The sequence below is a fragment of the Camelus bactrianus genome, chromosome 18, assembly GCF_048773025.1.
Source record: "Camelus bactrianus isolate YW-2024 breed Bactrian camel chromosome 18, ASM4877302v1, whole genome shotgun sequence".
Classification (NCBI taxonomy): Eukaryota; Metazoa; Chordata; class Mammalia; order Artiodactyla; family Camelidae; genus Camelus; species Camelus bactrianus.
The window spans coordinates 7,910,231-7,938,084 of record NC_133556.1 but is presented as its reverse complement, the minus strand read 5'-3'; the positions used below and the strand labels follow the sequence as shown (position 1 = coordinate 7,938,084).

Below are 27,854 nucleotides of genomic sequence, written 5' to 3'. Positions count from 1 at the left end.
ATATCAATAGAATAAAAGGAAAAACCACACATGATCATCTCATAAATGCAGGAAAAGCATTTGACAAAACTTTAATACCCCTTCATGATAAAAACACTCAAAACCTAGGCAGATAGCTCCTCAACCTGATAAAGGGCATCCACAAATAACCCACAGCTAACAACATATTTAATCATGAAAGACTGAATGCTTTCCCTCTAAGATCAGGAAAAACCGAGGGTGCCTCCTCTCATCACTTCTATTTATCATTTTACTGGCCATTCTAGCCAGTGCAATTAGAAAAGAAAAGGAAAGAAAAGGTATCCAGATTAAAAAGGAAGAAATGAAACTATCTCTATTTGTGGATTACATGATATTATGTATAGAAAACCCTAAATAACACACACATACACACAATTAGAGCTAGTAAATGAGTTTATAATACAAGAACAATATTAAAAAATTGTATTTCTACACACTAGGAATGAGCAATCTGAAAATGAAATTAAGAAAACAATTCCATTTGCAGTAGCACCAAAAAGAATAAAATAACCAGGAATACATTTGACCAAGAAGGTGAAAGAATTATATACTAAAAGCTACAAAACATTGTTGAAAGAAATTAAAGAAGACCTAAATAAATGGAAAAAATTTCATGTACATAGGTTGGAAGATTTAATATTGTTAAGATGGCAGTATTCCCCCAAGCTGATCCACAGATTCAACGTAATCCCTAGCAGAATACCAGGTGGCTTTTTTGCAGAAATTGACAAGCTGACTCTAAAATTCATATGGAAATTCAAAGGGCCCAGAATAGCCAAAAAGGAAGGAAAAAAGTTGGAGGACTAATACTTCCTGATTTCAGAATTACTACAAACTAAAGCAATCAGGACAGTTTGGTACTGGTATGAAGACAGACATATAGATCAACAGAATAGAATTGATACTCCAGAAATAAATCCTCACACTTACAGTCAATTGATTTTTGTGCAAAGGCCATTCAAAGGGAAAGAATTGTCTTTTCAACAGATGATACAACTGGATATCACATGCAAAAGAAAGAAATTGATCTCCTACCTCATACCATATACAAAAATGAACACAAAATGGATCAGAGGTCTAAATGTAAGAGCTACAACTATAAAACATAAGGAGGAAAATAAGGATAAATCTCCATGACCTTGGATTTGGCAATGGATTCTTAAATATGACACCAAAAGCACAAGCAACCAAAAAGAAAACAGATAGATTGGATTTCATTAACATTTAAAATTTTATTCTGTGAAGAGTGCTATCAAGAAAGTGAAGAGACAGCTCACAGAAAAGGATTAAATATTTGTAAATCATATATCTGATAAGGGAATTGTATCTTAAATACATAAAGAGCTTTTAGAACTCAATAATAAAAGACAAATAACCCAATTTAAAAAATAGACAAAGGATCTCAATATACATTTCTCCAAAGAAGATGTTCAAATGATAAATAAGCATGTGAAAAGATGCTCAACATCATTAGTCATGACGGAAATGCAATTCAAAACCACAGTGAGATAGCACTTGATACCCACTGTAATGGCTATAATCAGAAAGACAATAATATGTATTGTGAGGAGGTGGAAAATGTAGAATCCTCATGCAGTGCTGGTGAGAATGTAAAATGGTACAGCTGTTTTGGAAAACAATCTGGCAGTTCCTCAAAAGGTTAAACATACAACCCAGCAGTTCTGCTCCAAGGTATATAACCAAGAAAAATGAAGACATACGTCCACACAGAAGTTTGTACAGAAATGTTCATAGCAGCATAGCCCCAAAGTGGAAACAACTCAAATATCTATCAACTGATGAATGGATCAATAAAATGTAGTATGCCCGTATAATGGAATATTATTCAGCAATAAAAAGAAACAAACTGCTGATACATGCTACGTGGTTGAATCTTGCCAATGTTACGTATGCTAAGTAAAAGGAACCAATCACAACGGATCACATATTGTATGATTCTGTTCAAAGGAAAAGTCATAACCAGACAAATCTGTAGACACAAAGTATATTAGTAGTTGCCTAAGGTTTGGGGGCAGGTGGAAAGGCCGTGAGGGGGAAAGGGGAGTGACTGCTAATGAGCACAGGCTTTTTGGGGGGGTGATGAAAATGTTCTAAAATTGTGGTGATGGTCACACAACTTTGTGAATATACTAAAAACGATTGAATTACACATTTTAATAGGTGAATTCGTGGTATGGAAATATATCTCAGTAAAGCTGTTATTAAAAAATAAGGGAATATTATGAGCAATTCTGACAAAAAATTCAACAGCTTCGATGAAATGAACAAATTTCTTGAGAAACGAAACTTGCCAAAATAGACACAAGCATGTGCCAGAAAATCTAATATAAGGAAGAAAAAACACCAGAATTACATGAACTCTTTAAGAAAATAAAAGAGGAAAGAATAGTTCCCAATTCATTTCATGAGGCCAGCATAACCCTTGGTACTCTGATAAAATTCAACAAAGAAACAAAGTTTTAGATTGACATTCTTCGTGAATGTGGATGTGAAAATGCTTAATAAAAGATTAGTGAATTGAATCCGGTTGTATATAACTGCATCAAATGGAATTCAAGGTTTAATACTTGAAAATTAACCAGTGCAATTCACCACATAAACAGAAAACAAGAAGAAAAACGATCAGCTCCATAGATAGGAAAACACATTTGACAAAATTCTACTGAATAAACATCATAAAAACTGTTAGCTAATTAGGAACAGAACTTCCTCAATCCAATAAAAGACATTTACAAAAAGCCTACAGCCAACATCATCTTATGGTGAAAGACTCAGTGCTTTTCTGCCTAAAATTAGGAATGAGACAAAGATTTCATTCTCTTTACTTCTACTCAACATTGTCCTAGAGGCCAGAGCCCGTGCAATAGGGCAAGAGAAGTAAATTAAAAAGCAAACAGATCAGAAATAAATAACTAAAATCTTCTCTATTCATATATGATATGATTACATAGAGAATCCCAAGCATCTAATAAAATAACTACTGGAACTAATAAATGATTTTAGGAGAATCAGAGGATATGAGATCAATATACCAAAATCAATGTATTTTCTAAATACTAGCAAAGACTAATTTGAAATTAACAATTCAATTGCTCCAATAGTGTCCAAATAGAACTGTCAGGATAAATTTGACCAAAGATCTGCAAAAACCATTAAAAAATTCATGGAATGCATGCTGCAGTGTTTAGTGGCAAAGAGCATAGATGTCTGAGACTTACTCGAAATCCATCAAAAAATAAGATGAATGGACAGATGAATAGAAGTATGGATAGATGGAGTATTGTGTGATGAGACAAATATAGTAAAATGTTTAAAAATATGTAATCTAGGTGCTTTGGGTGCTCACTGGGCACCTTTCCAATTTTTCTGTATGTTGGCCATCTGGATAAGACTCACAAACTTGTAATTGTGGAATTTTGATTCCTCACACTCTCCCTTGCACCAAAATGTAAATTTAAAAAAATCTTTGTGATGGTTTAAAAATTGTTTTACCTTTTAAAAATCTTTAATGTTTAAAAACAGAGTCTAAGAAGTTTTGACTGGAGCCAATGGAGGAGTGTTGTACCATTTACTGAGATGGGGGAGGAAACCCCCAAGTTTTGGATGCATTCAAAAGAAAATATGTAACATGTAATTTATGAAGCTGATAACAATAATAATCATAGCTGTTTGTATGTATTTTCTGAAACATGTATTGGGCCCAAGGAATACCACGGAACAAACTGTTCTACCAGTAAAGATGTTATTCTTTGATAAAGAAAAAAGAAAAAGAAATTCATATTTCCTAGCTCTGTCCATGGAAAAGGCCTGGAAGCATAGCCACTCTGGTAGCAATGAGTTCTAACCCCCAGTACCTCAGAATGTGAGATTTTCAGAGCTCAGTGTAGATGTAATTAACTAAGATGAGGTCATCGTGGAGTAGCACAAGCCCTTAAGCCAATATGGCTGCGGTCCTCACAGGAGGAGAAGAGACATAGATTGTGATCTCTAAATACTATTTCACTTAAGAAACCAGGGACAAACCAATGGTAAAGACACATTTTTGAGATAATTGGAGAAACTGAACACAGACTAGGTATTTGGTGACACTAAAAAATTACTGATTTTGAAGGATGTCATAATGGTCATTATGATTATATTATAATGAAGGATGTCCTTATAATTACATTATCCTCCCCCAAAGTCTTCTTTATTAGAGACATAAACCGAAGTGAAAGAAGCCAGACACAAAAGGTCACACATTATATGAAATATCCAGGATAGTAAATCCAAAGAGACAGACAGCAGATTAGTGGTTGCCAGGAGCTGAGGGGAGGGAGTGACTGTTTAATGGGTGTATGGTTTCCTTTGGGGCTGATGAAAATGTTTTGAAACTAGACAGAGGTGGTGGTTTGCACAGTATTGTGAATATACTTAATGCCACTGAATTGTATACACTTTGAAATGGTTAATCTTATGTGTTTTTTTACCTCGATTTTTAAAAGAGGGAAAAAAATATGTGATGAAATACACATTGCATTATCCTTGGGAATGACTTTCCAACATTTCTGTATTGAGCAATTTTATCAATCTGGGGGGATAGAGATTAACCAGGTGGACATAAAAGAAATAAGATTGGCCAGGCATTGACAATTATTGAAACTAGTGATGGGTACTTGGGGTTTCACTATCCTATTCTCTATGCTTAAAATGTTCTGTAGTAAAAAGGGGTATGTGTGTGTGTGTGTGCGTGTCTGTGTGTGTTTAAGAGGAAGGTTCCAGTAATGATAAAGACACTGGTGTCAAACATTCAGGGGAGGATTTGAAAAAAAATGGTTTCATGAAATCATAGTGGAAAATCCAGTATTTGTAGATTAATAAATTGCTGTATGATATATTTTAAAATGAGCATATACCTAAATTAATAAATAACATTTTATAAATATTATAAATATAGTATTATAAATAGACTTTTGCCTCCCTCTATGTTTATATATTCAAGTTGCGGGAAAATAACTTTTATTTTAGACTTTTTCAGAAGAAGCTTTTCTTCATGGTCTTTTTATATTCTGGCTTTTGAGGCATATTTCTGTAATGAACAAGAGGATCCCACCATTAAAAAGGTGTCCTCACTCCTGGAGCAGAGCTATTGTCCCATCGCTTCAGCAGAATCTGTGCGACAGGAGACTGGCCAAGACACTATGCCCTTCACCACCTCACTTTACTAACTCGGTTTCCATGTTGAATAATTCTGATTGTCCATCCACAAAAATGTTAAGTTCAGATCTTCCTAAATAGAGTCTCATCATTTTCATTAAACCCCCAAAATGAGATGTACTTAGAGCCCGCTTTACTGACACTGGGACCTGGGTTCCCTCATATTACCCATCTGTCATTTCTGTGTGTTCCCTAAGGGGCTGCTTCTCGTGGACTCAAGGTGAATTTCCCAGTTTCCTCCCCTCTGGCTCTCTGACCACATCTGTCTCTTGTGAGATGCTCATGCTCTGGGCACACACCTTTTCTGATGGTGATCTCCTCTGCCCCAACCTTTCTGACTCCTAGAGAAGACACTAATTTTCCTTCAACACCAGACATCCTTTGATTCCCTGCAGAGCAGCCAAGATCAGGCTATAACATCAGACAAGAGTATACTGGATGTGAATGGGCAACAATCCGTAGCAGGTTCAGCAAAATTGGTTTTGTAAAGGGCCAAATAATAAATATTTTAGGCACTGTGGGCCACATACAGTCTTTGTCGTGTTTTCTTTTCGTTTGTTTGTTTGTTTTGACCGCTCTTTAAACATACAAAACCCAGTCTTAACTCCACAGGCTGCACACCACGGGCTGGAGCAGAACTGGCTCACAAGGCATCAGCTGCTGACCCGGATCCAGACCTCCCAGCTGAGTCTTGGGAGGGGCTGCAGCCAGCGGCCATGGGTGCCGGTCCGCCCCCAGGTTCCAGCGCTGTCCTTGCCCAACTCCCAGCCTCAGCCCTCACAGTAGGAGTCGGTTTCTGGAGAAACTGCTTGGGTCAGGGTTCTCAGAGAAACAGAGCTAATGGGGTATTTAGCTAGAGCTATAGACACAGAAGTAGAGCTAGGCTTTTTTTTTTTTTTTTTTTTTTAAAGGTATTAACTCATGTGACTATGGTTGCTGGCAAGTCCAAAATCTATAGGGCAAGGTAGTAGGCTGGAAATTCTGACTGAGGTCACAGCATTGAGTCCAGATTCCACAGGGCAGCAGACTGGAAGCTCAGGGTTTCTCGGTGACACTCTGCTGGAGAATTCCTTTTATAGGAACCATCAGGCTTTGCTCTTAAGGCCTTCAACTGTTAGAACAAGGCTCAACCAATTATAATGAGTGATCTGCTTTATTCAATGTCTACCGACTTAAATGTTAATCATGACTAAAATAACTTCACAGCACCATCTAGACTGGTGTTCAGCCAACATCTGGGCATCTTAGCCTAGCCAAGTTGTCAATAAAATGAACCACCCCACTGCCTGTGCCTCGGAGCCCAGGTTTCCTGAATCAGGAAAGAGAGAAGACTTTCTTTTCACTTTCCTTCAGTCTAGAGCTATGCCTCCCCACACCTCATTTATTGTCCAAAGACTGGCCTCTTTCCAGGATGACTTAAAGTGAAATTTCTACTCCTTGCAGGGGAAATACAACTCCCACCCACGGCGATAAAAGACACTTCCCTAGTACTGAATCAGGATGATGAGAATTGAATTCTAGTTTCAGCTCTGCTGCTAACCCTCTGTGGAGTCTGGTTTTTCACCAGCTCCAGGCCTCTTGCTGACCACTGGACCCAATACACAGAAGAACCCTGTAGAACAAAGTAGACATTCAACAGACACTAGTTGTGTTGTCTTAGCTTTGGGAAGCCTTATCTGATCAGAAAGTAGTTTTATTTTCCAGGCTGGCCCTCCCTGCCCCTTTTGCCCCCTAGTTTTGTGTCACAGTGCCCACATTTTGGCCCAAAGAGTCGTATTCAGGTGTTTGCAGCTTGGGCTCAAAGCAGAAAGATAATCTCCCTGCCAAGTAATGAGAAGCTACCACCGACAAGGATCACCACAAGCAGGACGGTAAGAATTCTATCTAACCTTCAAAACAGTCATAGGTACTTTCATCTCCAAGTGTCTTTGCCGTAGCTATCTTTGCCACAAACGTTTTTGCCACATTTTCACCACAGAACTAATTGGCCATAAGGCATTTTTGCTGTGAAAGATAAAATAACTGGTTGACACTTTGGTTAGATAGTTTGGTTTCAACTGGTTGAAATGCGTTAGTATTTCTTCCAGTTAGTGACATTACTGATGGTTTTATCGAGCTGACAGATGGTGATGATTTGCCCCAAGAGCTGGTTTCTTATTTCGAAACACACTACATTGAAGGAGAAAGAGGCTGAGGGTCCACAGAGTTGAACTCCCATTTCCCATAGAACTTTGGAACATCTATCAACGATACAATCCATCAGGTGTAAAAGCTTTCCCAACACAATACAGAGCTCAGTTACAAATATGCATCCTAGTTTTTGGAAACTGACACCTCTCTTGAAAGAAGAAATTTTAGCAAAAAAGAAAAAAGGATGATGAGGAGACGAATCAACAAGCAGAAAAATGTATGATCCTATGAACGAAAGATGTCGAAGACAAGTGCTTTAGTACAGCCTACAAAATAAAATCAGTTCTTTCTGCAGTATCGCCACAAATCTATACACATGTTCAATCTATTTGCATATTTTTTATTTTGCAATAAAATCTTTTTAATTTTGTTATTCAGTTTTCATGTTTTCAGTGTGTCCCTTTTAATAATCTCTCTTTATTTTTTTGTAATTTTGTCTTTTACAGCAAAATTGCCTTATGGCCAATTAGTTTTGTGGCAAAAAATGCTTGTGGCAAAGAGCTTATGATGAAAATATCAAACATGGAATTTACCTATTCTGGACATTTCATAAAAATGGAATCATATAATAGGTGAATAGGTGGCCTTTAGTGACTGGTTTCTTTCACTTAGCATAACTTTTCAAGGTTCATTAATGTTGTAGCATGTATCAGTACTTTGTTCCTTTTTTATGGCTGAATAATACTCTACACATGGATATCCTACATTTGTTCATCCATTCATCAGTTGACATTTATGTGTCTCCACCTTTTGGCTATTATGAATAATGCTGCTATCAACACCCTGGAACAAGTTTTTATGTGGACATATTTTCACTTTTCTTGGGTTAATAAACACAGTCTTAAACTGCAGCATAATATTGCATGCAGTTATATAACACTGCTGTGTAGACACACAACCATCTTACTAACACTGGAGTTAATTTTTGGATTTTCTTTGCCATTATAAATAACATTGCGGTGAATAATTTTGCATGCGAAGCCTTGCTGAGATTTGGGGTAATTTTCTGTGTGAAAGTTATCAACAAAGTGGTTTGTGTTTAGAGGAGAGTGACCAAGATGGAGACTGAAGTTTTAATTTGAATCTGTGCAACATAGTAACTTAAATGTCCATGGCACTACACACTTTATGAAACACTTGTCCTTTTCTTTCTTAAGAAGATACATGAAAAACATGAGGCTATTTAACCTGAAGAAGAGGAAAATCAGGGGGTCAGAACTGCCAACTGTAAAGCCCCAAATGGCCACCATTTGGAATGGAAGAGTCTAATTTCACATGATTCCAAAGAACAGGATCTGCTCACCATTGGCCAAGGGATTGGACACTTTCCCCTGATCCCTTCACACAGAAGGCAACATTTGAATGGGCTGGTGCTTCTGCCTGTGACTCAGAGTAGGACGCGGGGACTTCTTATGAAATCAAGATGGGTTCTATCTGTGAAGAAAAGTTCCTAACTCTTTAGCAAGAATGAGATCAATCTAAATTTAGGCTGTCAGCAGATTTGAGGTTTGCCGCAGAACTGACCTCCAGCAAGAAGGGAACGTTTTGGTCTGGGGAGTTGTCAAGGGACTGAGATAGGCTTGTGTGTGTGTGTGTGTGTGTGTGTGTGTGTGTGTGTGTGTGTTGAGAAATTCAGCTGCAGCTGGGAAGATGGCAGCTGGGTCAGAATGTGTAGAAGAAGTTTTGGTTGGGACACATTCAGACTTAGAGATCATTTCTCTGGAAGGCGTAGCACATGTTGACCTCAGTTGGCAGTTGGCAGCATCTCAGCAAGGGACCCAAGTCAACATGTGTTCACGTCAGTGAAGGTTTCACTAAGGAATATGAGCCTCTTGCCACCACCAGGCCATACGAATGGGAGAATATTTGCTCTAAAGGAAATGATTCTTAATTTTACAATTAAATAATATTTTAATGAGCAGTTCTTAAGTCCCCCTGGCAAAAGTTCCTTACCTGGGATTGGGGAGAAATTCCCTGACTTCCAGACTTCCCCCCACCTCAGTATTTACCAACATATAACGGTGGAACAGGAATGGTTAACCAGAATAAACACTCCCACTCAGACAGGGGAAAGATGGGAGCCTGCCTACTTGGGATTGGGGAAAATTCCTTGACTGGGTCTTGGTTCCATCTCTGGAAGGATCTCCCTAGCCCGTCATTCCCTGTGACTCTTGGATTCACTCTTTGAGAGTCTCTATCTACTCAGTGACCATGTCTGAAGTAGACACTAGGCCGTAAGTTCTCCATGGAGACTGAGCAGTGGTCTTAGTTTGCTTGCTGCCTGTAGAACGTTGGAGGGTCCAAGGATTATTTCAAGGATTGAAATAGTCACTCTTTCTTTCAGTTCAGATTAACGGTTCTTTTGATGCTACAACTTTCTCAAAAATTTAGTTGGCAGGGGCTGGGTACAGCTCAGTAGTAGAGCACATGCTTAGCATGCATGAGGTCCTGGGTTCAATCCCCAGTACCTCCATCAAAAAAAAATTTTTAGTTGGCTTCATGAATATTTGTCAAATGCAACCAAGAGAAACCAACTCACGCTACCAAAATTCTGTTTTCTCATTTCTTTACCTAAAACCAAAAATTCATTAGCTAAATTATCTTTCTTCCCCATTAGTTCAAGTGATAGTTTGGACAACAGTTTTGCCATTGTGCAACATGGGCTGCAATTTTTTTTCCCAATCTCCAATAAGCCCAAAGCCAAGGTCACTTATTTTAGACTTTCGTACTTCCAGGTATCAATTTTTCTATAGGTCAGTATTCACTATAATGTTACAATACCCATCCACAAATCTCAGCTTACAAAAAAAAAAAAAGCTATTTCTTGCTCACTTTACATGTTATTCTGTGGTGAGCCCCAGCTATGCTCACATGTCCCAGGCTGGAAGAGCAGCTCATATCTGAACAAACCAGACTCAGGACAGAGGAAGGGGACAAAGAGCAATGGTGGAACACTTCTACTCACATGGTTCATCAGCCATATTCAATAAATGGTCATGTCTGACTTTAGGGGTGTGGGGGTAATAATCTCACAGGGAAGAACAGTGAAAATCTGGAACAGTAATACAGTCCATGCCAGGGCCAATGAACAGAACCTTCTTTCTCACCTGAATTCTGAACTGCGACATAAGACAATCAAAATGACTCTGTTATTGCTCATATAGCCCAGATGGGAGGATGGCAGGTTGGTATAACAGCCAAAATGGGTTCACTGATATAAAAGCCCAGAATTAAAAACCTTACTGCCCAGTCACTGCTTTGCTGGATGAGGCAGGCCTGTGGGGATAACCTGCTTCTGGAAGAGCTGAAAGCATACACCAAAGGAAGGAACCTGCTCTTAAGCAAAGGGGAAGGGGGAGGGGGAGGGGGAGACCCTTGGTTTCTCCTTCCAAACTTTCCAGGCAGGTAGGTTATTCCAACTTCCCTGGAACAGAGTAAGCGGACAGAGGAAGGCCAAGAGTATAATGCTAATAAACTCCCTTCACATGGACGAAAACCTCAGGAGTCAGGAAGAAACACTTAAGACATAGACATCTTTCAGATGAGGAAACAGGTCAGTGAAGACCAGTAGCTTGCTCAAGTCCCATTTGGGTAGTTCAGTGTCACCCAGCTCCAGGGGAGGGAGGGGTCGATTTGTACCTAAGAGAGGTCGGGCTGTGCTTCATAGAGAGAGAATTGCCATTTGGGTAGAAAGGTTAAGATTTGAGGAATATTTTCTGTGTGTCTTCATGTATCCAAAGTGGTATCTGTTGATTTCATATAAACCTTTTCTTTGTGTTTAATGAGCACATATAGTTGTGGCCATTTCCCTCAGTCCACTCCCCAAAGTGGCCATTTAAGAAACCATAAAAATTGGTTGACTCTGAATAAAAACAGCCTTATCGGGACTGATTAGGCCTATTTCACAGTCCCAGAGGGGCTGAAATGGTGTCTGAAAGCCAGACCGTAAAAGGCAGCACTGAGGATGGAAGCTCTGGTCTTCTGATTCCCAGGCAAGTTTCCTTCCCCTGCCCCCAGCTGCCTGTCTACCCATGAGGGAGCTTGAGTGTCTCAGAGCACGTGTCCCACTCCGCAGTCCCCAGGGGATGGCTGCCTGGCTGATGATAGGATCCCAGCCAGTCCCAGGCTGACCCACGTGGGGCCCCTGAAGAGGGGTCTTCGCCTTTCACCAGGCTGTGATTCCTTTCCAGGCAGCAAAGCGGACAGACAGCGGAGGCAACCCATCACCGACGTGCAATTCAAGGATGTACCGTACTGCTGGCAGCGGCAGCGGCAGCCCAGGAGCCGATCAGAGAGGCACAAAGCCTTCTCAAAATCATCACAAATATGCCCCAAGACGTGTGAATCTGGTCCCTGCCGATTCCTCTTGCCAAGTCTACAGGAATTTTCGCTCCTCAAGCATTCCTAGGAGTGGGGGCGGAGTCTGTTGCCAGGGCGACAGGAAGGGATTTCCCTTGGGTTCTTACACACACACACACACACACACACACACACACACACACACACACACACACACACACACACACACACACCACACACACACCCCGCCACTTCCTTCTGTATTCTTGGCCTTCCTCACCCTTGTTGCCAAAAGAATGCAAACCAGGCCATCCTTCTGCTTCCTTTTCTCATAATTTTGCTTCTTTCTCCAAGGTCTGAATCTCCTGGAAAGAGCAGGTGGACCTCTGTCATCTCTCCCAGCCTATGCATTTGTGTCTTTTTATTCCTCCAGCCAGTGGGTGCCTTTGCCATCTCCTGAACCACAGGCTCTCGCTAGTATTTCTCCTTTGGGACCATAATTCCCAACAGTGAGGAGCTGATACTTCACCTGAGGTGGGGAGGAGTTGCAGGTGCATTTTGAGCCGTGTTGCCGGGGGATACTGATCTGGCACCAGTGGAAACTCAGTAATAATAGCAACAATTTACTGGCCGCTTGCTTTGTCAGGTGTCTCACATATATTGCGTGTAATGTTTGGAGGAAAGCTTTTTGGGGGGTCCATTTTACAGCTGAGAACATTAAAGTTAAGAGGATTAAGCCAGGCCCTCAGCTAATGAGTGGCAAAACCAGGATTCAACCCCACATCTATTTGGCTCCAATGTCTGTGTCCTCCCTGTGTCCCAAGCTCCTGGAGGTGACAGAGGCCAAAATGAGGATAGCACAGTGGGAATTTACTGTACGTATCCAGGGCAAGATATAAGTCCTCAGGAATGCATTCTGAGTTGGCCGGTGACCCTAGGGAGGGACGGGGGTGGGGAGTGATTACAGTAAATTATTTTCATACAGCACTTTATAAAACACTTCCACAAATACGGACTTGTTTGTTCCTCTTCACAGATTTGGGAAGTAAATCTCACCATCCCCTTAAGTTGAGGTATTCTGACTCAAAGGCTGATGCATGTGTCTCCACCCTGTCCCCAGCCCCCACCCCCCACCCCCCAGCACAAACTCCAGGGAATAGGCTCCGGTGAAGGAGATGTGACTCTGAGCTCATGTGTAACTTTAGCAGTGGAGGCTACAGCAGGGTGGGCAGGGTATTTTCCACCCCCAAGAAACACCCTCCACCCTTCTCCATCCTTCTCCGTGGAGTAGGCTGACCTTTAGGCACTACAGCAGGAGACTTCCTGGCCCTCTGGTTTCAGGGGTTGGCTGACGGGGGCACCAGGAAGTCGGCTCATCCCTCTACAGGTACAGCTGCCCTCATCAGGCCCAGGAATGATGCCCTCCTCTGGCCCCTCAGGCCCCGGAGGTGCAATGGCTCTTGGTCACTCCCAGCCCTGGGGTACTGCACCAGCCTACCTTGCCTGCCCTGTTACAAATCGTCACCTTATCCAGTTCCCCTCAAGTTTCCCATTTTGAGTGTGTCTGCCATGCTGTTACTCCAGGGCCTTGATAAGAAAGATAGACCTACAAGCCTCAGCAGCTTGACCCAGTGAAACATCAGGCCTTGCTCATGTCACAATCCATCGTGGGTCTGTGTGAGGACACGTGTAGAAACTCTGGGGAGGGGATGGAGGAAGTTGTGTCAGACAGTAGGTAAGAAAAAGTGGTGGGTGGAGGGTTTGTTTATCTGGAAGGCATAGGCCACGTTGACCCGGGGTTGGCAGTTGGCAGCACCTTGGAAAGTGACTTTCCAGGTCAACGTGCAAATTCAGGGTTTGTCAATCACTGAGAAATAGGAACCGCTTGTCAGCACTGAGCCACGGAAATGAAAGAGTAATTGCCCTAAAGTGCTGATGCTTGCCCAGAGACAGTAACTTTGACTTAATTATCATTTACTTTAATACACAACCACAAAGCTAAAGCAATGTACTAGACTCTCCAGGAGTTATAAATTTGATGTAGACATAGGATCTACCCTCAAGACACTTGAAATCTCTTCATATTAAAATTTTATTTTTAAATTTACACACAGGAAAGTTCATTCCTTTTGGCATATGATCCTATCAAGGGTTTTAGTATTCCTTTGGAGGGATGTACCATAATTTATTAATCATTCCTGCAATGGCGGACATCTGGGTTTCGATATTTCCTATTGAAATCAACACTGCAATAAATAGCTTTTTACATAAGACATTTTCCACTGATGCAAGTATATCAGTTGGTTAAAATCCTGCAAGTGGGATTGCTAGATCAAAGATACATGCATCCGCCATTTTGAAAGACATGGCCAAATTTCCTTCTACAGAAATTGAACCAACGTTCAATCCTCTCAGCAGCACTTCAGAGTGCTCATTATTTCCCCACTTGCTAAACCATAAATGAGTCATGCGACTCCTGGCTTAACCCCTCTAAATTTCCCACTGTCTTGGAAAACATCCACATTCTCACCATAGCCTGCAAGGGCTTCCACTGTTTGGCTGCTGCCAACCTCACTTCCCAGGCCACACTGAAGCCAGGAGGATCACTGTAGACACCGGGGTGCCAGCCAGAAGGGGTGAGGGGAATCGACATTCCTTTCCCTGGGGTGTGTACGTTTAGGCAGTGAGCTTGCTGCTGTGCGTCCTATCCTATGAGTGTGGAAAGAGAGCTGGGGCGAGATGGCACAGCACACGACTGCCACGGAAGGAGGAAGTAACATTATCTTGAAGGGTTGCCATCCAGGGCTTCGGACCTAAATGGGCTACTTATTCAGCAATCCCCCAATTAAAGCCTAGATGTGAGCCGCTTCCCAGGACAGCCAGCAGGGGGAACTATTCTGATTTGGGACACGGCCTCTCCAACAGACTGGAGGAACAAGGCACAGGGCTGTCCACCAGGGGGCAGTAAGGACGTGGCTTGGAGGCTCCAGAGTGGCTTATGGAAGCTTGAGATGGGAACTGGTAAACAACGTCCTTGTGCACCGCTGCCGTCCCGCAGGGAGTGAGGAGGAAAGAGAGAGACATACAGGCCAGTAAGGAGCCACGCTGCTCAGTGGGCTCCGGCCCGAGAGGGACCCGAAGGACCTGATATCCTGCGCCCCTGTGCCCCTGGAACGTCCTTGGGGATGGACGAGGGTCAGTCCCCCCTCTACCCCTAGCCCTCCAGAGCCCGGCGGTCATTCTGTGCCTTCTGCAGACGTGCACTGTGGATGCAGGTGGTGGGGGTAATCCAGGAACACCCAGACCCGACCAAGATGAGTGGTTGGCATTGGTCCCAGCGCTGTCTCAGCTGTGCAAAGTGAGACACCTGGTGCTTGGTTTTTTGTTTGTTTTTGTTTTTTTTAATATTTTCTTTTTGTGTGTGGGAAAGGTAATTAGGTTTGCTTGTTTATTTAATGGAGGTACTGGGGATTGAACCCAGGACCTTGTGCATGCTAAGCACACACTGTACCACTGAGCTGTACCCTGCCCCCTATCCTGTACTTGTGCATCTCCCATCAGCATCTCCTGAAACCCTCCATGCCTTTCCTTCCCCAGAGACACTGTGGAGAGGAGGCACTAACAAGTATTTCTGAGCGCCGACTGTGTGCCAGGTTCTATTCTAGGTGCTGGGGGATACAGCAGGTCCCTGCCCTCAGGGAGTTTATAGTCCAGTAATGTGACAATCAGACAAGTAAAGGCATGAATAGGTGAGATAATCTGAGACTGCAGTAAGTGCCCTGAAAGAAGTAGGAGAGAGGGATGGTCCTGGAAAGCCCTTCAGAGGAGCAGCATCTTAGCTGGAGACCTAACGGCTAAGAAGGAGGCCAGGCTACTAAGAGCCAGGAGAAGAGCATTTAAGCCAAGGGAAGCGCACATACAAAGGCCCTGAGGTCAGAAAGACCTTGGCTTGTTTGAAAAACAGAAATGAGACCAGTGCAGTGAGTGACTGAGGGAATTAATCCATTTCTTATCATTGCCATAACAAATTAATACAAACTTTGTGGCTTAAAACAATACAAATCTTCACTTCACACCTTGTAGGATGGTCACTATCCAAAATCCAGAAAATAACAAATGTTGACAAGGATGCGGAGAAATTGGAGCCCTTGTACACTGCTGGCAGGAATGTAAAATGGTGCAGCCACTGTGGAAAACACTGTGGAGGCTCCTAAAAAAATTAAAAATAGTTGCCAAGGGGGAGGGGATTGGGAAGGGACAGACTGGGAGTTCAAAATTTGTAGATACTGACAGGCATATGTAGAATAGATAAACAAGATTATACTATATAGCACAGGGAAATATATACAAGATCTTGTGGTAGCTCACAGAGAAAAAGACTGTGACAATGAATATACGCATGCTCATGTATAACTGAAAAATTGTGCTCTTCACTGGAAATTGACACAACATTGTAAACTGACTATAACTCAATAAAAAATGTTTAAAAAAATTAAAAATAGAATTACCATATGATCCAGCAATTCTACTTCTGGGTATATGCCCAAGAGAATTGAAAGTTAGGTCTCACAGGGCAGCATTATTCACAATAGCTAAAAGGTAGAAGCAATCCAAGTGGCTATCAAGAGATGAATGGATAAACAAAGTGTGGTCCATCCATACAATGGAATATTATACAACCTTTAAAAAGGAAGGACATTCTGACACAGGCTACAACATGGATGAGACTTGGGGACATGATGCTCAGTGATATAAGCCAGTCACAAAAAGGACAAATACTGTATGATTCCACTTATACAGGGTACGTAGCATTGTCAAATTCATAGCGACAGAAAGTCACATAGTGGCTGCCAAGAACTGGAGAATTACCATTTAATAGGTATAGTTTTACAAGATGAAAAGAGTTATGGAGATGGATGGTGGTGATGGTTACACAACATCATGAATGTACTTAATACCACTAAACTATACACTTTAAAATGGCTAAGATGGTAAACATGTGTATTTTCCCATAATGAAAAAATTTTTGGAAAAATATCCCCACACATTTATAACCTTACAGTTCTTGTGGTTGGAAGTCTGAAATGGGTTTCACAGGGCTAAAATCAAGGTGTCCACAGAGCTATGTTCTTTTTGGAGGCTCAAGGGGAGAATCTGTTTCCTTGCCTTTTGCAGCTTCTAGAAGTTGCCTCACTTCTTGGTTCTTGGCCCGCCTCCATTTTCAAACCACAGAGCTCCACCCTCTGCTTCTGTTATCACATCACCTTCTCTCTCTCTGACCCTTCTGTCTCCTTAAAAGGACTCTGATGATTCCGTTGGGCCCACTTAGATAATCCAGGATAATTGTCCCAAGATCTTTAACTTAATCACGCCTGCAAGGTCCCTTTTGCTACATAAAGTAACATACACGATGGACCTGGGGATTAGCATGTGGACATCTTTGGGGACCATTATTCCATCTTGGACCTAGGCTCTTACAAACTGTAATAAGAGTAGCACCTTCTCATTTACTTAAAAACAATCAAACAAACCTCACCCCGACCCCCCAAAAACTTGGCTGCTGGGTGGAGAACGGGTTGAGGGTGGAGCCAACAGAATTCGTTCATGGGTTTGATCTAGAAATGTCCACACTGGTACGTGTGCTCCCTGAGAAGTCACCTGTCACCCAGCCTCCATGTCTGGCATGTGGAGCACCAGACAGTCTCCAAGTAGGAGGATGCTCGGTGGAACTGTAAACAAAGGCACCTCTGGGTAGCACGTTTGAGGCCCGGAAGTCTCTCTGCAAACCAAAGGGGAGGCAGGCAGGACAAAAAAGATTCACAGTCCTGGGTTGTCCCCATCCCCACGCCACCTGCTGAAGACGGCTCTGCTTTGCTTACTCAAGTCCTCCATCCCCTGAGCTTAAGAGAAGGTCTTGGGGGTTTTCTGGAGGCATAATCAGAAAAAAATTAGAAGAAGGAGGCAGAATCAGAGAGACAGGAGACTGCTGGCTGCTCCCTGTGTTAGACTACACAGCCCTTGGCTATAGGATACATGATGTTACCACAACTCTTATTCTGCCAGGAGACCAAATGCCCAAGCCCCTGGTAAGTAGTAAATAAATCAACCCTCCATATGCGTTTGTGTTTGTTTATGGAGTCTTAGATCTGAGGATCCAAAAAGATTTTTAAAAGCATCTAGCTCCACCTCCAACCTGATGCTTGAATCTCTTTAATACTCTCAGCAAGTCCCCAGATAGCCTCTGCTTGTATACTTCTGATCACAGGGAGCTCACTACCGATGAAGGCAGCTCATGCCATGGATGGATGAGCCAAATTGTCAAATAACTCATTCTTAAGTCAAACGTGCTGTCCTATTATTTCTGCCTTTTGACCTCAGTTCTCCCCTCTGGAATAACACACAGTAAGTCAACTGCCTCTCCTCCAGGAAAGCTTTTCACATAGTTATAGCCAGTGGTCAGGACCCCAAAGACTCTCCAGTAAGGTCTCTCTGGTCCCTTTAATTGTCCCTCATCAGATATTACTTGAAGTCCCCTTTTCCCTGCCAATCCTGGTCACTTTTTGTTGGACAAGCTCTAATTTTCTACATCCTTTTTCAGACCATGTGTCTAGAAATAGACCTTGAACTCCTAGAGTGGCCTGATGGGCACAGAGGACGTGGGACCACCATCCCCTTCCTCTTTCCGAGGCTCAGACTTCAGTTCCAGCAGCCCAGGTTCCCACTTGCTATTCTTAGCAGCTCCAGCACACTCCTGAGTCACATGTTGCTTCCTGTTGAGTAAAACCTTAATTTCCATGCCCACTGCTGCATCATGAGCATTAGTTTAAATACGCATCACTCATTTAAATGTGTCCCATTGCTTTATATTTATATCCAGAAAATTGTACGGTTATATTTTAGTACTAAACAAAAAAGATGAAGAGAATCTCAGCTTCTCTTCCTGAGGTTCCTGGGAACATAGACACTGCCAGGATTACTGAGAGGAGGAAGACTAGGGCTGGGAATGGATCTGAATGTCCAGCACAGAGAGTGAAATATTTGTTTATTTTTCAGGAGTCAAATTTACATACATGTAACAGTAGGCAGGATATTAGAGGGAAATAGTGACGAGAGAAGAAAATGAGGGCCCAGAAAATAGGGATTTCAGTCCCAGTCCAACCACTTCCCGCTTGTGACCTTGGGCAAGTTACCTCACCTTCTGGAGCACCTGCAATCAGGGAGACAATAATTCCACTTGTCTACTTTACACAGCTGTTCTCTGGTGAAGGTGCTTTTCGGACTTTAAGTGCTGAAATTTAAGTGCTGACCTTTATTGTTATTGTTATATTATATCCCTAATCCTTCAGGGCCTTTGGTAGAATCCCTCTTTTCTCTCCCACCCCTGTTTCTCTAACCCAAGCACTGAAACCTGCCCTTGCCAGTAGCCAATTCCGGAACCTGAGTTCTAATTGTCTTTGCTGTTTAGCTGCATTTCCCAGGGACCTCTCCAGATTTTAATTTACCTCATTGGTATAATGGGGTTAAACACAGATAAGGGAGGGGTGTGTGTGTGTGAGAGGGTAGGCGAGAGAGAAAGAGGGAGGGAGAGAAAGGAGTCTGTAAACTAAACGGTAAGGCACAATAATCATTAGGTAGCTAGAACAGTGATGATCAAAACCACTCTAGCCCCTGAAGCGGCTCCCACACCAGGCTTCGTTCGGCCCCGGGTATGCTGCCGCCAGAGGGCGCTGGCTGGACTCCTAGCTGCCTGCGCGCGGGGGCAGCTGGCTGGCGCGACCGGATTGGGAAACTCTGAAGGGGGCGGGGCCTCGGGGAGGCGGGGCTTCTGGCCACCTCCTCCGCTGTTGCCAGGGGAGACAGCCGCAGGGAGGCGGAAGGAGCTGAGAACCAGCCAGAGCCGCGAAAGAAAGCGGAATCCTTGGCGGCCATGGCGGTCTCGGAGCCCGGGTCCCGGAGCTGGTCCTTGTGGCCCGAGGTGCCATCCGCCACCTTCTTCACCGCGCTGCTCTCGCTGCTGGTGTCCGGGCCCCGCCTGTTCCTGCTGCAGCCGCCCCTGGCGCCCTCGGGCCTCTCGCTACGGTCCGAGGCCCTGCGCAACTGGCAAGGTGAGCAGGGCGGGGCCGGGCACCGATGCCAGCCGTTTTCTCCTGCCTTGCCAGGCCCTAGGCTCTGGCCTCTCAGCAGTCGTGCTACCCGTCTCCATACGCCTCATTATTCTCCCCACCTAGAGGATCAGCCCCATATCCCACGTCTTTGTGCAGAGCCCCATCTTCGTCATCACTGTAATCCTTCCCTACTCGGATTTGTTCCCTTCCCTGTCGCCGTCGAACTGGTCAAGGCCCCCATATCCATTCGTAGCAAATTGGTTTCACTTACCCCTGCTCGTTTGCCGAGAAGAAGCATTTTCCTCTCCCCCTCCCTTGTCACATTCACACCTACGTCTGCTTTAGAGCCTAACCACCCCCCCATTGGAAAAAAAATTTTCTTTCACCTTCGTCAAGACACTTGAGCTTCACCTGTGGCCTCCTGGGGTTTAGAATTTCCTCTGCTTCTTCGTTTTTATCTTAATCCTGATGCCGATTCCCAGCTCTTAGCGGAAGGGGGCATCTTGTACCTTTGGGAGAGGTGTTTGTTTTCTCTGGGGAGTGAGAAATTTTGCAGACCAATTAAGGATAAACGTCTGCTCATGTAAGACGTTCTTAGGGGAGGAAAATGGGGAATTTGTATGACTTGCTGTTTTGCAAAGCACATTCACGCATTAATCTCATCTAATCCTCACGATGATCCCATGACGTAATGTAGGTTTTATTGTTGCCGATTATTTAGATGCAGCTGAGGCTTAATGCGAGACTCGCAGGTCTATTGAGTCATACAATCGAGACAGGAACCCAGATTTTTCTTTTTACTGTGTGATGTTTTGGAACTGGAGCCTTGGGGTTTATAAGCCCCAAATTATATAGAATTGCTTCTAGAATCTTCATACTTGTACTTGGAATTTCAGTGTCAGAACTAGTCAACAAGTTATGACGTACTTTTCAGATAATGGAGCCTTATAGAGATGGCCTGACTGAGGTGTGTGGTTCATGGCCTGCCTCCCTGCTCAAATCTGAAACTCCCCCACCCCCACCCTAGATACGCAGCACATCTGTCCTCAGAGACAGATGCAAAATGCCAGCTTAACTGAGCTCCCTTCTTTTTTTCTTTACTTCACAGCTTCTTTGAGTGTTGGGTTTATGGGCATGTGAGTATTAGATACGTAAGATCTTTGAAGGCCTCAAGTGTAATCCTGTTCCTTCACATTGAGAAAACCCAAGCAGACAGGGCCTGTGACTTGACTGAGCTCAGCCAGCCTGATTCCACTTCCAAGTCCAATATCACTGCCACTTTATCGGTCTCCCTCCTTCAGTTCAGTGTTTTGGCCTGCAGGGGTGTAAAAGTACATAAGAGAGGACTGCTTTTAGAACAATAAAAATGAGATTCTTTGCTGTCTTATTGCATATAAAGCATCGCTCTACCTGTAAGCTTGGATAAACACTTTCAGGAGACTTCTGAGTTCTGTATCAACATTATTAGTGATAGTTTTCTAATCTTTATAGGTGCAAAATAATTCATGGTCCCTTTTTTCTTCCTCTAAACAGCCACTATGGAAGGAGAGGTCAGGATTACAGCCGAGGAGACGGGCACAAAGAGTGTTAAGTGACACCCACCCAATCCACCTGAAGCTGTTACAATTAATTAACCCTCAAACTGCCCGGTGAGATAGGTCAGTATTAAAACCAAAAAAAAAAAAGGATTATAAAGCACATTACAAATTCAAGTTGCTAAAAAGTGTTATTTTTTTTCCCCCACGTGGAAGCCAGTCACTGGTAAGACTTGCTCCAGGTCTGGGAAAGAGCAGAGATTAGATTTCCACGCCTCTACTTTGAGTCCTGGATCCTTCATTGTTGCCTCCCACTGTTTATTCCACTGGCTCTGGGCTGATTTTCACTGGCAGCAAAAGCCAGGTGCTCCCCATTTCCTAGGTGGGTTGTAACCTGGCTTTCCCTTCTTGGAGCTACGCCCCCATCCCGCCTCTAACTCAGCCCCCTCTGCAGTTTACAGGCTGGTGACCTACATCTTTGTCTATGAGAATCCCGTCTCCCTGCTCTGCGGTGCTATCATCATCTGGCGCTTTGCTGGCAATTTTGAGAGAACCGTGGGCACCGTCCGCCACTGCTTCTTCACTGTGATCTTCGCCCTCTTCTCCGCCATCATCTTCCTGTCGTTTGAAGCTGTGTCCTCGCTGTCAAAGCTGGGGGAGGTGGAGGATGCCAGAGGGTTCACGCCAGTGGCTTTTGCCATGCTGGGTGTCAACTCCGTCCGCTCTCGGATGAGGAGGGCCCTGGTGTTTGGCATGGTCGTGCCCTCAGTGCTGGTGCCATGGCTCCTGCTGTGTGCCTCCTGGCTCATTCCCCAGACCTCCTTCCTCAGTAACGTCTGTGGGCTTGGAATTGGGCTAACATGTATCCTTCCTAGGAGGGGACTGTAGAACAGTGACATGTCAAAGCGTGGACCAAGTTGGAAGGCCTGGGGGGCCAAGTAGGTGGAGCTGGGGGCCCAGATGTAGGTAATCTGTGTTCTGGCTTCAGTTTTGAAAACCATGTGGCCTTGGGCAGGTCACTTCCCTTCTCTAGGCCAGAACTGCCTCATCAGGAAAAGATCCCCGTAGCTCTCTCCTCACAACAGCCCAGCACTGCCAGTTAGTGAAATATTCTGATTTGATATTTTTCCTTATAAACTGACGTGTAAACCTACATTTGACTAATTATGGTAAGACTCTATTGGAGGAATCTGAAATACCCATGAGCTGAAAGGACTAGGGAACAGGTTGGTTGGTTTTTGATTGGCTTAGTCATTCTCTCAGAAAAAAAAATTTTTTTTTAAAGATAGGCTTTTACCATATGGGTGGTTAAAAACATAGGAGAAACCTCATATTCCTTGTGTGCATATTCTGGCAACTGGGGGGAAATTCCAAAGTACAAAGTGGAACCTCAGAACTAGTAGTGTTGGGAGTTGGGCAAGGTGCATTCCTAAAATATCTTCCAACTTGTGATTCTGTAAACTGTTAGTGTGGGGAAAGCCAGCTTGATCTTGAGGGTCACTTAATTTGTTTCCCTTATCTTGGGTATCACAGTTTGGTAGTGTTTGTGGTCCAAAGTCTGAAAACAGTTGTGGAAAATATCGTATGCTGGTTATAGTTATTTATTTGGGAAGACCAGTCTAGTATTATTACTTCTTCAAAGTCAGAAGCAGCACACATTCTTCAGATCATTCTGAAGTCATCAGCCACAACTTTTGACATCCTTTCAGCATTGGTTTCCACCTGGAATCGGTATTTAGAAATACACTGTCCTCCCTGAAAGAATTTAGAAATACCCAAGGGCATATTTGGTTATCACAATGACTAAGTGCTACTACCATTTAGTGGCCAGTGGCGAGGGATGCTCGATGTCCTAATGAGTGGAACAGTCTGGCCCAGCACAGAATTACCTTACCAGGGCATTCCAGTGAAAACACTGCCTCAAGGAAAAACATTCTCTTGTTGCTTTCTTACAGCCTTCTCTCTGCCACCACCTGACTTCTCGCTCTTGCTACACGATTTAGGGCTCAGCCTGCACATCACTTCTTAGAGAAAAACACATCAGATCTACCTAGACTAGGTCAGGGTCCCCAGCATGGTCATCTGTGGATAAATTTTGCTTATCACCACTATTCTACCCCAATTACTTACTCCTTGTCTGGCATTCATTCCTTATGTCTTAGTACCTGGTATATACTAGATGTTCAATAAATACTTGTTGATGGATGGATGGTTGAAGGCTGACTCTTTGTGGCTGTCTAGGCAGTGATGGGCTGACACGGGTCGGATGACCAGAGTACCATCACATCCGTGGGAGAGGTGACAGTGTGGAGGAAGTGCTGCCAAGGAGGCCCACAGGAAGCTCCCTGGGTCACATTGAGGCAGGGGTCCTTCTGTTTGGGACAGAAGTACAAGAAGACGTCCGTTCCCCCAGAAGGTACCAGGACAGCTCCCTGCTTCATCCCACTACACAGACGGGTGTGTGCTGGCTTACGGCTGTGATCGCAGGGGCTGGAGGGGCTTGAGAGATGGGATGGCTGGGCGTAGGGAGAGGTGAAACGCTAGCCCCTCTCCGCCCTCTCCTGTTGCTGGACCACGTTCCTGCGGAGGTACCTGCGGGCATGGAAGCTCAACTCTTGGTTTCCCCTGAGCTTGAAGCTCCAGGTGGACTAAGTGCTGACTCCCCTGTATGCTGTGGGGAGGGTTCAGCCCTCCCTTTAGCCACTTACGGTTTTCCTTAATTCGCCAACCTCAGACGGCCTCACCTACTGCTATTCCATCGACCTCCCCGAGCAGGTCGCACTGAAGCTCGACCAGAAGTTCCCCTTCAGCCTGATGAGGAGGATTTCGATGTTCAAGTACATCTCTGGCTCTTCAGCTGAAAGAAGGGCGGCCCACAGCCGGAAGTAAGTTCCAGAACCCTGTTCTTTATTCCTAAAGCAACTCCAGGGCCTGTAGACGGTGCGCCTGGTTCAGTGTCATGGGGAGAAGGGAAGAGGGTGTGGGCAGCCTGGGCCCAGAAAAATCTACGCATGCATTTCTTCTGCACTCTCTGGAATCTGCCCAGCTGCATCGAGGTCAGGGCGGAGCAGGAATGGGCGAGGGGAGGCATTTGAAGTTCTGGCGCATAATCCCGGGTGGCCCCATCTAGGGCTGTCACCAGCCCTCAGTGCCGACAAGCGCTCTGTGCAGTGGGATCGGGCTCCGGCCTGAAGGCTGTAAGAAGCACAGTCCACACGGCACAGCCCACAACCTGAGAGGCAGGGTTTTCCTGGCCGCCCAGCAAGAGAAGGCGAGGTTTACCGTGTTCCAGTCCAGGCACGTTGATTCGTAGTGGAGAGTGCTGGGCACCGCCAGGGCCCTCCTCCCTCCTTTCAGAGAGGTGGCCCGAAGAGGACAGGAGTCTTTCTCCAGGTACCGCAGGGTCAGAAGAGCCTAGTCTGGAACCAGGGTCTCCTGCTCTGGGTCCTGTTTATTCCCTTTGCACTGCTGCATGCAGCCAGCCTTCCCTGGTGTTTGGAGATGCTGAGATTTCATGACGGAGGAGGGTTTCTTCAACAGTCCCTCCCGAAGAAAGGACTCACTGAGAAGTCAGGGTGCTTTTCAGTGGCCCTTTTCTGCGTTCAGCCAGCTGTGGAGGGAATTTGGCCTCCGTGATGACCTGGATGCAGGGTCTTGGTTGAGTTGGAAGCTGCACCTTGTCCTTTACCTTGTACTTTCTCTCAGGAGGGGGACACTCCCAGGCTTCAGTGGTTCAGAGCCCCCTGACCATCTCTGAAAGGCAGGGACGGGTACTGGGAAAAAACAGAAACGCACACTCACCCGTTTGGCTTCAGGCAAGTAATTGCTGGAGTCTAAATAGGTGGGAGACTGTTTAGAATTGGGTGGTGGGGGAGGGAGGGTATGGCTCAATGGTAGAGTATGTGCCTAGCATGCACAAGGTCCGGGGTTCAATCCCTAGTACTTCCGCTAAAAATAAATAAATAAAACCTAATTACCTCCCTGGCCAAAAAGCAAAACAAAACAAAAACAAACAAACAAAACAGAATTAGGTGTAGGAGCTGTTTGGCTCTTAATTGCTGTCCTCACAGAATCTAAGGAGGACTTAAGGGTCCTTGTTTGCAAACCTCCCACCTGTGGAGGGATCCCTGCTAAGACAGCTGGCAATGTACTTTACCCAGCCTTAACTCACGGCCCCTGTGGGCTGGGGGCTCTGACACTGATTCTGCTTCATGGCCTGCAGATCTGGTTGGGGGACATGGTGACCCTCTCAATCCCTTCCACGTCCTTTGCATTGGCGTGGTGTTCGATCCCTCGTTATCTTGGCCTCAGTAGGCACCCAGAACAGAACACGATGTTTTCGATGGCCTGGCAACGGGACACAGGCAGTGTTACAACACGCTTGTTTATCTTGGCAGTGGACTTGGCTTTGCCTCCCTGGAGGCTCTTGGCAAGCTTCTTATAGGCCGAAACCTCCATATTTTTAAAAACCTCAGAAGTACTACTAGGTGTCCTGTATCTGTACTTAAGCAGCTGATTTGTAAGGTCAGGTTTGGGTTGAAATGTATACAGCTTTAGTGCTTTACCTAACACCAGTATCAGCGGTGTTGACATTCGTTCTTTAGATTTGGAACTCTGCACAAAAGTTCACAGGATGAAACGCTTAGGGTGCTTCTGCCTTCGTGGTCCCAGGCACACGTGTCTGTGGTGGGGTCTTTAACCTCGACACAGACAGCTCCCCACACCTGTCCTGTCCAGGACCTTGAGCTGTGAGTCTTTATTCCTGAAGTCAGAGGTGGAAAATCACCCAGCAGACAAGGCCTGGGCCCAAGCCCTGTGTTACCCCATTAGAGCCCTCCCCTCCCTTCCCCACAACAGAGGTGGGTCTACTTCCTCTGGGTAGAATGGCTGAGCCGGCCACAGACATGCTGACTGCTGTGATCTGGTCCCCGTCTCCATCAGGTTGGCACGCTACTGTGAGTCAGTTACCCCTCAGGGGGTCTCAGGCGTGGGCCTGATTCCCCTTCATCCTGCTGGCTTCCTGCAGGACTGTGAGCGGGCCCTGCCCTCTCTGGGCATCTGTTTTCTGTGCAGTTGAGATGAACCTTTCTCCCCACATGGTGCTTTTATGGCTAGTTACAGGAAATGTCCAAAGCGCGTTGTAATAGAAAGCAGTACGGTGACCTCATGCTTTTCTCCTGTGGAGTGACAGCTGGAGGCGCCCTGCCCTGGCATTATGAGCTCAGTGACCATTTTCTCTCTTGTTCCTTTCCAGGCTGAACCCTGTGCCCGGCTCCTACCCCACGCAGAGCGGTCACCCTCACCTGTCCCCAAACCACCCTGTTGCCCAGATGCAGCACGCCAGTGGCCAGAAAGCCCTGTCCTGGCCAGCCAGCACTCCTGGGCACATGCCCAGCCTGCCCCCATACCAGCCTGCCTCTGGCCTGTGTTATGTGCAGAACCATTTTGGCACAACCCCTAACTCCTCCGGTGTCTACCCAGCTTCTGCGGGTGCCTCCCTGGGGGTCCAGCCCCCCGCCCCCCTCAATTGCCCGGGCACAGTGTATTCTGGGGCCTTGGCTACTCCAGCGGCTGCAGGCTCCAAGGAGTGCTCAAGGGTCCTGATCCCCTGAGAGAGAATTTCTAGGGAAGTAATCTCCCATCTCGGCCTTCTGAAGGTCCTCTCAGAGCTGATTTTCTTGACAAGAAGTTATTTATTGAACACCTCTCTGTGCCAGGCTCTGTGCTGAGTATTTTGATATATGTCCCTATTTCAGTCTCACTCATCCTGCTGAGACCTTTGTGAAGTACAGTTTATCGTCCCCAGTTTACAGATGGGAAGCGAGATGCTCTGTGAGGACGTGAAGTCGAGTGGCCCAGTGGCGGCACAGCTGGGATCCTTGGCTCCAGGCCCAGGCGCCTCCCACCCGCTGACCTGCCTCCCAGAGAACAGCTGGGCGATGAGGGCATTGGTTGTCAGTGGCTAATTCAGCTCTCCGTTTCCTTGCTGTCCTTGTATGTAGTGCTCTTGGTTATACAGTGTCCGTGTGTCTGTGTGTGCCCTTCGGGAGCTCCCAGCTGGCCTGCTTGCCAGTCCCCGGGCCTGCATAGTGTTTCTCCCCTGCAGCAGCCCCCCCTCCCCCCCCAGAATTCTGCCCTCTCTCGTGTGGTGAGATGGGCCAGTGAGCCGCAGCAGCATGCTGCTGGGTCCACGGTGTTGATTACCTTTGTATAAAGAAGCAGCCTCCAACCTGCCCTTGGTGTGTGGTCTCTTCGTGGTCTGGCCAAGGAGCGCGGAGGGCAGTGGCGAAGCTCAGTGAGATGGCGGAAAAAAGCGTGTTCAGGTAATCAGGCTGACTCCCTGTGGGGGATCTGTCGGGGCATCATTTGCAGAGGTCCTGGGAGAGCTGAAAGGGTAAACAGGAAGCTTTGGCAGCAGCAGGAAACCACTAGGCCCCTGGGGAGAAGGCGTGTTCCCAGAGCTCCAGGCTGGCTATTGTTAGGAGAA

The 27,854-nt window shown here is 45.2% G+C and overlaps 1 protein-coding gene across 7 annotated transcripts; it reads left to right on the top strand.

Annotated features, from left to right (window-relative positions):
* Positions 1–19,358: 19,358 nt before the first annotated feature.
* RHBDD2 (rhomboid domain containing 2) lies at positions 19,359–27,601 on the top strand. 7 transcript variants are annotated; one of them, XM_074345884.1, is made up of 4 exons: positions 19,359–19,832; positions 19,956–20,071; positions 24,097–24,252; positions 26,622–27,601. In XM_074345884.1, exons 1-4 carry the CDS (start codon positions 19,374–19,376, stop codon positions 26,977–26,979), a joined length of 1,089 nt encoding a protein of 362 aa, XP_074201985.1. In that variant the 5' UTR covers positions 19,359–19,373; the 3' UTR covers positions 26,980–27,601. The 7 variants fall into 7 exon arrangements, with proteins under 7 accessions (XP_074201985.1, XP_074201986.1, XP_074201987.1 ...); XM_074345886.1 differs by having other exon boundaries at positions 19,565–19,832; positions 19,956–20,009; positions 24,102–24,252; XM_010972333.3 differs by lacking the exon at positions 19,956–20,071 and adding an exon at positions 21,822–22,229 and having other exon boundaries at positions 19,566–19,832; positions 24,102–24,252.
* The last annotated feature ends 253 nt before the right edge of the window (positions 27,602–27,854 follow it).